Source organism: Pavona decussata, unplaced genomic scaffold, assembly GCF_977016875.1.
Source record: "Pavona decussata unplaced genomic scaffold, jaPavDecu1.1 SCAFFOLD_272, whole genome shotgun sequence".
NCBI classification, from domain to species: domain Eukaryota; kingdom Metazoa; phylum Cnidaria; class Anthozoa; order Scleractinia; family Agariciidae; genus Pavona; species Pavona decussata.
In genome coordinates this window covers 1,412,085-1,423,959 of record NW_028145674.1, presented here as the reverse complement: position 1 = coordinate 1,423,959, position 11,875 = coordinate 1,412,085, and the positions used below count along the sequence as shown (strand labels likewise).

The following is an 11,875-nucleotide window of genomic DNA, read 5'->3' as shown; positions in this document are numbered from 1 at the left end:
TAATTGTGGACATTCGCCATTTTCTACCTCGACTTCGGTGAATAATTGTTAACGACAATGCCTCCTAATACTGAAATATTTTTGCATCGATTCTCACTGTGCGAGAAAAGCATGTATTAACAAACTTGAACTAATTGTGAACTTAAGGTACTATGATTTGCTACTAGATACAGTTTGCTATACATTTGACAACAATATTTTTGCGCAAGTGTTAAAACTGCATAGTTCTTAGGATAACTCAACACTTATCAGTATTGCTGTAATGCATATGCTTACTATAGTTTTAGTACATTGTTGTGCTCAGGGCTCCCATTGATAACAGACAGCTTTTTGCATCTGAAGGGGCTTCCCTGAGCGGTTTAAATCAATAAAGGTTCTTCTTCTTCTTCTTCTTCTTCTTCTTCTTCTTCTTCTTCTTCTTCTTCTTCTTCTTCTTCTTCTTCTTCTTCTTCTTCTTCTTCTTTAACCTACAAACCGGAAATGCTCCCTGCTGCGGAAACGAGTCACCTTGATGGTTTCACAGTCAGCGCTATCTTTGGAATCAGCTGGAATACTGACATCATACTCCATTACATAGAGCACTTTGGCTCTTACAAGCTCAGTCGTTATACACTTTCCATTTCTCTGAAAACTAATGTTTTTTAATGCCGCTGTCAATTCTCATTTGCATGTCCTCCCAAAAGGACAAGTCATCAACACTTGTTTTTTTAACTGCTAGTTGCGCTGAACCAGATAATAAATTTACATAAATCCCTTTTTTGGTCGCATTGTCAAAGGAAGAGCACCATTCGATTTGATGATTAAAATTGAACAAAGGAGAGAAGTGTGTTGTTGTTAAAAGGGGCATTGTTTTTAAAAATAGTATTGGAAATGCAGAGATGGACGTTCTCTTATTCATTTGCAAATCATGTCCGTGGAGCATCAAAATAACTACTAGTGTTATTGTTTCTCGACCAATAAAACGAGATGTCTACGTATAGAGTAGTAATCGTGGGATTGCCTTCAAACTAATGGCCTTAATTTAACAATAAAATCGAAATTTAAAAACTCTAAGCCCTTCTTAAGTATTGGATGCTACATTTTAGTGCTTTTTAAAAATAGCTTGGCAAAATATGTTTTAATATGAAGCCGAGGCCTTTCCGCAAACATGAATTGATTAATCGTTTCTAAATACACCTGTGCACTCAGAACGTATCTCATTTCTCTGATAAATAAGCCTGTTTTATAGCTGTGGTTAGTTCAACAACAGCAGTGGGCTAGATGTTTATCACCTTATAGATCAGGTAATTAAAGCCGTTTCCTCTTTACTTGTTTTAGTTTAAGGCATTTCAATCATAAAAATATTAAGCTTAATACCCCGTGTTATTTAATTTGCTACCAAATATCTGACAACTGGTTGCACGCCACAGACACAACACATACACAACGGTGTTAATCGTGGTGATTTCACACAGTGGAAACTGAGTGGATTGTCTTTCCGAATGTTCTTTTCACTTTTTAGACATTCGCCGAGATATGTTGTGGTTTGTTTATCCTATAACTCGTTTTGAACCATGGTCGCTGTTTCTTGGAAGGTTTTGCTCATTGAATAGGATCAAGTCGGGCGCATGACATTCACTACTGAACATAAAACCTTAAAATACGCAATCGAACAAAGGTTATTTAAATGGGCATACTAAGTAATATAAATCCTTTCCGTCTTGTTATCTGAAATTGATTTAAACTTCAATGACAATGTTATTCCGGAGGACGCCTTCGGAAATTTTCTTGTCACATTGGCCATAACACAAACCGCTTTTGAAACGTTGCCAACAACCTGAAATAATTTGCTGTAGACTATCAAACATAAGGACGAAACCAACAGGAAAAAGCTCGTGAAATTCTCAGGAAAGTCTCAGAATAGAACCGAGAATTCACTATACGGATTCACTGAGAGGGTATACTATTTGAAGATCTGCGGAAGCTAGAGTTTGGCTTCTCATCGATCTGTGAAGAAAATGTATGCAGGTTCAAACTCATTGCAAGCGTATAATAGAAGCAGGTGGAATTCAACGAATTCTTCTTATGAACTGTTTTTATAATTTCCATTTTTTTGCAACATATTATTGTCACAATGGAAAGCAATTACGTTTGCATCATGGAAACCAGTGCTTCAATGGCCATTGCATTTTATTTGTTTGTCAGATTCCTCTAAGAAGCCCTCGATTTGGAATCGAGAAATAAGGTACACAAAAATGGAAAGCAAATTTAAGCTGATGGTAATGAGGTACGTAGTGCTAAGTTACCACAAGGTCGAGCTCTAATTTCCTCAGTGAGTGCTGTCTTAGCCAGGTTCTGAATCGTTTATTTCAAGGGAATGATGTTCAGGACTCATGATATTAAACTGTGCAGAGAAATTATATAGCAAAATGCTTACTTCGGCTCCATTACTCGCGTTCAAAACATTTGTTGTGAATTGCAAATACCTCTTCTAATATGTAATATGGTTGTCATTTTTGTACTAACTTACCTAACTTATCGAAAATTTTAATAACACGTTGCCATAATTTGTAATAATCCGAGTTGTTGTAACACATTTGTTGTAGGCCGTGGAAATGACTGGTTAGTGCAACATTATCATCAATCTTGTAACTATTGTTGCGAACTAAATAACAGCAGAATACAGTTGATGAAGTAGAATCCATATGAAAATTAGCCATGTGGAATTTTTCGTGTTGAGCCAATGACGTCACTTCCTGTAATTTGAGCCTTAACTTCCGGAACAAGGCCAAGTAATGGCGGCCGTGAAATCTCGAATAAAAAGCTAAAAAGAATACTTCCAATCGCCGCAAATGATTGAAATTTGATAATATGAGTAGGAAGGTCATATTCTACACGAAAATGCAAAAAGATGGAAAATGAAATTTTCGTCCCAGGGGCACTTTAAGGCGGTTTTAAACATTTGTCTACAAGTAGTGTAGTACAAGTAGTAGATATTTTTCTGCTTTTTTAAAGAGTAACCCCTCTTCTTTTTTGACAAAGGCCTGAACAGAGGCAAAGAACTAGAGAGATCTAAGCCAGCTGCAATAGTATGGTTTTCGAGCATAGAAACTGGACATTAATTGCTCAGCGTCCAAGAAACGTAAACATAGTTATCTTTCCTACACACGTAGGTCTTGCTCTTTTGTACAAATACCTTTACAAACTCTTCATTAAAAGTTAAATGGTCAAGCTGAATGTTGGACAATTCGCAGAAACGGAAGAAACCGGCAAAACCTAAACAACATAAAGCTGCCAGACTCAATTCCTTCACAGAGGATCCATCTCGACCATATTTATCTATAATTTTCTTAACCATGTCACCGTCCATTGGCCCCTTTTTGTTTATGGGCTGACTTCTGGTTCGTACGGCGCACTCGACTAAATTTTTACCAATCAGGCCATTGTTTTTATCAGCCCTGCTGATAAAAACAATAGACATATTTCTGTCGATTCTATTACAAACGCTCATTAGGTCACATCTAAAACACTTGCATTGTATCTTTCATTTCTCTTCTTTCTCATCATGTTTTCTTCATAACAGTTCCTTGCTCCTTTTTTTTAACGTTTCTTTTTTTTTCTCGTTAAAGATTGTGTGACTGACACTGACACCGTTCAGTCATGCCCGTATCAGCTGATATTGCCATAACAACAGTGACGTCCATACTCATCATAACATGTATCATTGGAAACTCTTTGGTCTGTGCCATCGTAAAGAGAAATCGGGAAATGAGGTACAAGGACATGTAAATACCGAATTAAACAATATTGCTGATAAGATTCACAGTGACACGTCACCAAAATACCTCAAGACCTGTCAGATAATATTTTCTCAGCCAGGGTCTGGATGGAATCATCCAAAAGGCAGTTTGGCTAAAAAGCAAAGTTGGTTAACACTGAATTAAGAAGAAACACTACATCACAGTATAATGTCTTCTCTGTTTCAATGACTGACGTGCAAAACATCGATTAATAAAGTTCAACCCACGTCCTCCTTTACCAAATGAGTTATATTTAACTTAACATTTCTCTTCCCTAAATCAATTTACCTCGCATTTGGATGGTTGTCAAATAGACAAAGTGTCAGTCTTACGTAGGGGTTAAAAATAAACGACCTCAGCAGGACAGAGACGACAACACATGTCGATTCTAATGAGAATTCACCTAAAAGGTATTTCAGTTTATAATGACACTAAGTCTGATCACTCAATCCTATAGGATTCCCATAAATTATCTGATTGTCAATCTGGCAGTGGGGGACATCATTTACGCGACATTTCATATAACGGAGCTGGTTTACAGGCACATTGCCAGCCACCCAGATGGATTGACTGGAAAAATTGTATGTTTGTTACGAAACGGCGCCTTACAATGGCTTGGAGCAAGTTCTTCAATCTTCACTCTGGTTGCCATCGCATTTGAACGCTACTTTGTAGTGTTATATCCGTATGGCAACAAAGGAAAACTAACCATGCGCAAACTCAAGGTATGTCACTACATAGTGCACATCATTTGAACCTAACAGAAAATGCATATTTGGTTTTATTAACTGAGTTGATGATGTAATTCAGCTCTCGAATCTCTTTACGATGGCCTACTTACCTTATTAACTAAATATTCGTTTCAATTCCTTCCCCTAACAAGCACTTAGAAACCATAAACCCCCTTATCTACCAGGTCAAGGTTGTGGTCACACTTACACCTTGCCTATTGTTAGTGTATACAGTGGTCAGTCTTCAATTACATTACTTCAGTCTTCAATATAGCCTCCCACGCAGTCGTTTTTAGGGGACTTTAGGTTTGTGGGGAGGAGATAATTAAGTCTCATAAAAACAACTGCGTGGGAGGCTATCTTAACTATAGTTAGTGGCAATAAAAAAAGTGGTGATCGGTAAAATGAAATCATAGCGGATCACAGAGAAACCAAAGACACCACCGTGCGGAAAACGCGCACGCATGTGCTGCATGGCTGGCAAAACCATGGATACGTTTTAAAGTTAACATTATCGAATTTTAAATCGTTAATTAGAAAACATCACGGGAACTCAATGGGAATAATTGACTGCATCCTAGCAACTACTGCGCCGTTAACAAATGTCAAAGAACAAATTTTGGTTGGCTTTTCGTTTTCTAACTAAAGTGTAGCCATGCATCCTGCTTGGATTTATCTGAAGTTAACTTATTATGTTTTTTCGTCCAAGTGTAAATTTCTTAACCAAGGTTAGAGTAAACAGAGCAGCGGTGACATTACTAAAACAGCTAACTATATAATAATTATCGCTGTCTTAACTAAATATCTGATGACCCTAGCCTGCGTGCAGGCTACTCCTACTTCCGGCTTTGCTGCACTCGGAAAAGGAACGTCTGCGTAACTGCGTCGCTAATCGCGTTCTGGACAGAGTCACGCCGTTCGTATTTTAAACGTTCTCATAAATTAAGAAACATTATCCGCTGAACAGCCAAACTACGACCATCTGCAGCGTGGCGTTAAGTTTTCATTTGCGGAATCTTCTTGAGCTGGTAACTCAACTATAGCCGGTCCAACAAAATTAGGGTTATTTTTGCTCGTTAGTTTGCGTGTAGGGTAGCCTATAGGTGGCAAACAAACTCTCTATGCTACGCATAACCGCATAAGCAGTGTTTCACTTTGATATACTGACTTCAAAATATCAACATTAAAAGTCAATCACTTCACGGAGAATAAGTATGTATCTTTCAAGTTTTGTTAAAGGCTTACAACAAGTAGAGTAGATGAAATGAACAGCTTTGTGGTGTTTCCAAAGTTTAAATTCGCGTCCATTAAGATAAACATGAACCTTCTCACAGGCCCACGCAGCCCCACTACCTCTTTTTCAGTTTAGGAATAACGTCGTTGAACTTCCGAAAATCCCCTGCTAGCATGACATATGACACGATTCTTTACCTGGTGTTCTTGAACCAAAACTGCCCCCAAACCACAGGACTGGCATTAGCAGTAATCTCCATCTTATCACTGCGTTCAAAATAGCCCAGAGTCTCTGGCCGTGTCAAATTCCTTTTCAGTTCTGTGAAAGCAGCTTACTGTTTAGGGCCAAAACAGAACAGTGAAAATGTTTGGGAAACCTCCTCAGCGGTTAAGAAACAATAGCAAAGCTAAGATTGAATTCTTGCATTGAAATTTACAAGGCCCGGGAAGCTTTTAACCTTAGACAAATTTGGGGATTCAGGAGGTTCTGTGAATGCTTTGACTTTCTGTTCATTGTGGGAGGCTAAGGCCTTTTTGTCTTAAGCCTGGAAAGCACTTTTGCAATTGCTTCCATGCTCAACATTGTCGAAACCATAAACAATGCTCTTATCCAAATGTTCCCCACACCATTTCACTCCTGCATTACTTGTTTAATCACTTGTTGGTACTTCTCTGGTGCCGAGGTGATGCCAAAAATATATCCTTTTTTATCTAAACAGGCCTTTGTGCGTTACAATTGCGGTAACACCGCAGGATTCCTCGCTGAGCCCTGCAACTTTTTCCCACTGAAAACACCTCCCTATTGAAAATCGCTGAACACTTCGCCAATTGTAGTGTTTGGGTGGCTCTCGAGAATGATTGCTCTCTTAACACATCCCATGTCTAGTCACAACAGTTCTTAACCATTTGGCTTTGCCGACTCTATACTCGGGTTTACTCGGGTTTCCAGTTTAGCCATCACCTCTGTCAATAGTCTCCTCACTTATGATTTGATAGCTCGTAACGTTTGTTTTCAACTTTGTCCGTCAAACGACGAGTATGTATGCTGCTGACAGCAGCATGACTTTTACTTCATGCAGTGTTCAACTGGAACTTCCATACCAAATGAAACTCTAGAAAATGGGCTGATTTTCGCCAACATACCAAAAACGGAGAACACGTTAATTGGATCAAGGCAAAATTTGGACAGTCGCTGAAAGACCTTTACCTCTCTATAAATGGCATTTATAAAATAAAGGGGGGTGAAAATTGATGAATTTATTTCATCGGGCTCACATATATTTAAGAGAAGGTCTCATGAGGCATGTGGGTTATTCGAAAGATCAAGGCTTTTATCCTAGCGCATTACGATTATCATTCCACGTTTGAGCCATGTTTTGATTATTGTCAGCTGATAAATTCCAAAATTTGTCTGTATTATTACGGGCACAATAAACATGGCACCAAATCATGTCAATTCTAAAGGAAAGGAAAGATGAATTTGGAATTCGCTGCCAGATTATTTAAAATTGGACCGATCTCTAAGGACCTTTAAATCTAAATTGAAATGTCTCAATGTCTGCATCAATTCTTACAGGAATCTTGTAGTTTTAAGATAATCTTTATATTTGTGATGAACTTTTTTATGAAAACTAAGGGCCCTTTACTATTTTTGACAGACTTACTTGAATTACACATTGAATTAGACAAAATTATCTATCTATCTATCTATCTATCTATCTATCTATCTATCTATCTAGCTAGCTATCTATCTATCTATCTATCTATCTATCTATCTATCTATCCATCCATCCATCCTTCCGTCTATATATCAAAACAAATTTTAATAGTTTGTATATTTTAATTTGATAAAATGCCGTATGAAAATAAAAGATTCCATCTATCTATCTATCTATCTATCTATCTATCTATCTATCTATCTATCTATCTATCTATAGATCTGTCTCTCTGTCTGTCTCTCGGAGCGTCTATTTATTTTCATATTTATTTATCTATCATTTTTTATTACAAACGGGAAAAATTATCCGTCGGAAAACTGTTTGGGACTTATTTAACACTGTGGATGTTCATGCCACCCGCATGCTTCTACAGAGGTGAGCCGTATTCATCGCCTCACCTCTTCCTTAAACCTTAACCTTCGACCACGTGACAGATGTTCGTGATCAACATTTATCACTTGATGATGTCGAAAGCTTTTTTTTAATGAGTTTCTTTATTATTATCATTATTATCATCATCATCATCAACATCATCATCATCATCATTATTATATTATTATTATTATTATTATTATTATTATTATTATTATTATTATTATTATTATTATTATTATTATTATTATTTGACTAAAAAAATTGTTGTAATTGTGTGTGGTTAGACCTCACAAGTTTAAATATTTTTCTTTCCTAGGTGATTATTATTGGCTGTTGGATCCTCTCACTGATTGTGAGTTTCCGACATTTCTTCAGAGTAACGCATGTAAAGGAAACCAACAAGTGTGTGTCTAGCCTGCGGATGTTCAAGGCTCGTGTTACGTTGTTTTCTATCCTCGTTGTTATTTCCTCTACGCTGATGATTAGCTTATACTCCAGAGTCGTGTACACTTTATGGTTTAAGCGTCAAGGCGAGAATATACTCACACCTCAACAGCAGGTACGAGTTAGCACTGCAATTATCCTTAACTCTATATGCGTCGTGTTGACAAAAATAATGATCAAAATTAAATCGGTGCATTTCAATACTTTATAAAGGACTAATACGAATCAAAGTCTTTTTTTTTTAATTTTCCATTAATAGCACTTGCCTTTTAAGGTTACCCGGGACCTTCAGAGGTGTCTTCAGAGGTGTCTCGCGTCCCAGCGATGTAGCGCGTCTGGTTTAAACTGTAGATACCTGAACCCTTATATCAAATTAAAGCTTATAGAGCTGGCTATTCAACTAAACCAAGAATTTTGAAATAAAATGAATTGCCGAATTTTTAGCGCTGTTTTCTCGAATACATTTTTTTCACTTGGAGGAGCCACTTCAAAGAGCTAAAACGCAAAAGGAATTTGTTCGTTTGCCTTCAATTTTGGACAGTAGCTAGTTTAACATATAAACAACAAAAAAGTGTCTGCAAATTTTTTCTTTCGAAATATTTTTTCTCCGAGAGCGATTTTTGTACGATTACTCCACATTTTTCCATCCTATTTCGAAAATGCTCTATAACTTTTCACTGCGATTGAATATGCCAAAACGCAGACACGTTTTTTTTTGCGCTTTGGGTCTGGGAACTGAGGAGCAAATTAAATTAGCAAAAAAGAAAACTCACTTTGACTTGTAGCTTTAAAAAGGTGATTCGGAAGCTCGTAATTAGAGGTCGTGAAAAATTCGACAATTTATTTCATTTCAAAGTTCTTGGTATGGTTTGATAGTCAGCTCTATAAGCTTTAATTTGATATAAGGGTTTAAGTATCTACAGTTTAAACTGGACGCGCTACATCGCTTAAACGAGAGACACCTCTGAAAATCCCGGGTAACCTAAAAGTAGAATAATTACTGTCATTTGAATGAAAATTGCTTTTGCCTACGTGTAATTTACTTTTTCATACGCCTGCTTTAAAACCTAATTACTTGTGTGCTTGCATTTTGGCTGTTTTCTTGGGAGCTTGATTGCTTACTTGGTTCCTTGCTTTTACCATGATACTACTCATGGTGTAACAGATTTCCGGCGGGTCTAAACTAAACAGTCCGAGTAATGTTTGGCACAAGTGTTCTATATCACCATTCCTCTGAGCCCGGCTGCAAAAGCATCTTGAGATAAGTGTGAGTTTTCTCAAGTCGTTTCCCGTGCGCTCCTGTTGTGTTCCTATCCTCGAGAAAATAATCTCGAAAGAACATGTTTGGATAATCAGTGGGCTTATTTTCAGGGTAAAAATAAACGTGGCCCTGTCTTCCAAGTCAAGGATGTGTTTTTCCCCAAATGTTAACTGTATTCCATCACATTCTGTTCAAGAGCTAACGATTGGTTGTTTCAATTAAAAACTATTTTGAATCTGATCTAAAACAAACTCTAACGAAGGCAATTGAACATGACCGAAAATTTAGTTTTTAAAAGTTTTTATAAGATCAATTTCATTGTCTTAGATCGGACCTCAAATAGTTTTTAATTGAAACATGTTTCAACATGCACTGATCTCCCAAATGGCATTAACCCGGGACCTCCGGCTTACAAGTCCGGCGCCCTAACCACCAGGCCACGACCCGACGACATGCAGATGATGTAAAAATGTAAGGGAAATTAAACGTTTTTTTTCCGGATAGTGCTCCGCTTTCCTTAACTTAGCCCCCTTGATTTAAATAAGAAATACATCTTATCTTTAAATGGATGTAAATATATGAAACATAGATCAAATAGAAGAAAGATCCTCGCAGGATTTTTCTTCTATTAAATTTTTCATCCGCAGTTCAAAATATATGTTATTTCATATATTTACATTTATTTATTCATCCTCTACGGGTATATAACGAACTCTCAGTAAGACCAGCTCCCAGTTGGCTTGATACCTCAGTTGGTAGAGCACTGCACCAGCATCGCAGAGGTCATGGGTTCGAATCCCGTTTAAACCTGAATTTTTTAAGGCTTTCTTTCCACAACTGCTTAAGTTGCGTACTAACTGCCAGGATCTTTCTTCTATTTGACATTTTATCCTTCTACGTCTGAATGTAAATCTCGAAACATTAAATTAATATTACACAAATATGGCCATACTGAATGACATCTTTCTGTACACAGGGTGTGTTGAAGGTACGGAAGCGAGTTACTTTGATGGTTTTTACTGTTAGCGCCATCTTTGCAATCTGCTGGGATGCTGACTTTATAGTCCACTACATAGAGCGCTTTAGCTCTTACAAGTTTGGTCCTTATGCTATTCCCATTGCTCACACAATGCTCATGTTCAATGCCGCTGTGAATCCGTTTGCATATGCTCTGATAAGCGAAAGATTCAGGAAGAAGATAAAGGAAATGTTGTGTTGCAACTTTGGTTCTTCTTCTGCGAAAGCTCTTCCTTCAAAGGATATCGAGATGCCCAAAAGCACCAGTCAATCGATCGACCAACAAAACAGGAACAAGCACCACAGAGTGACGCACTTAGGAAAAATTACCCCTGCTCCTCCAGACTTGACTAACTCCAGCCCTGCACTCTAATTTTCTTTCACTTCAATAGTCCTTCTCCAACCTGCCAGCGAAAAAATCACACGGCTTTGACTGAAGAAACAATATTTGCATTAAATGTAGCATGTTTTGTTATTAAATCTTGCATTTTTTTGCTCGTGCCTTGCTTTAGGTCGGCACACACGAGGGGACTAGTCGCAGGGACTTGTTTCAGGGACTAGTCCGCTGTAGGGTTTACACGATAGGACGAGTCGTGGGGACAAGTCCCTTGAAGGGTTTACACGCTGGGACCTGTTACACATCGAAATAGAAAAATTAAGGGCGCTTTAACTGAAGTTCAGGGATGCGTAGCGACGAAATAGGAGCGGTCCTGAACAGTGAAACCGAAGTTACTAAATTTTAAAACCACAAAACATTTACACGTCAATAAAACAGCACAATTTCGATCTATAAAATTAGTCAGTCATTAACAATTTGGAAAAGGTTTTTTTTTTTTTTTTTCATTAGAGTTCCGTATACTACTGATTCAGAACAGAAAAACAGCCGCTTTTCAAGCAAGGCCTTTAATACAAACAATAGTTAACCTCACCATCGGCTGCCACCTTCAAACGGAGTTCGTAAGGGGTTATGGGACCTAAAATACTGATCAATCATTGGTTTATTTTAATTTGGTTGCGGGGACTTGTCCCAAGAACAGCTCACTCGCAGGGACCAGCATAATTTGAGGGCACAAGTCCCGGGGACTTGTCCCACGAATTCAAAACATGTTTGATTTCGTGGGACAAGTCGCCGAAACCAAATTTTGATCACTGCGACTAAATACTTTGATGAAAATGGGTAGTTTACACGAAGGGACTTAGTCGCAGGGACTAGTCGCGGGGACTAGTCGCGGGGACTAGTCGCAGGGACTTGTCGCTTCGTGTGTGCCGACCTTTAATCGAGAAAACAGAAAATTTACTGGTGCATGATCTAGTTTT

General features: G+C 37.9%; 1 protein-coding gene across 1 annotated transcript; it reads left to right on the top strand.

The window, feature by feature from the left end:
• Window positions 1–2,079: 2,079 nt before the first annotated feature.
• On the top strand, window positions 2,080–11,450 carry LOC146455651 (pyroglutamylated RF-amide peptide receptor-like). The gene is made up of 5 exons (XM_085093979.1): window positions 2,080–2,266; window positions 3,609–3,752; window positions 4,237–4,504; window positions 8,153–8,395; window positions 10,518–11,450. The coding sequence occupies exons 2-5, from the start codon at window positions 3,640–3,642 to the stop codon at window positions 10,929–10,931; spliced, it is 1,038 nt and encodes a 345-aa protein (XP_084950105.1). The 5' UTR covers window positions 2,080–2,266; window positions 3,609–3,639; the 3' UTR covers window positions 10,932–11,450.
• Window positions 11,451–11,875: the final 425 nt, after the last annotated feature.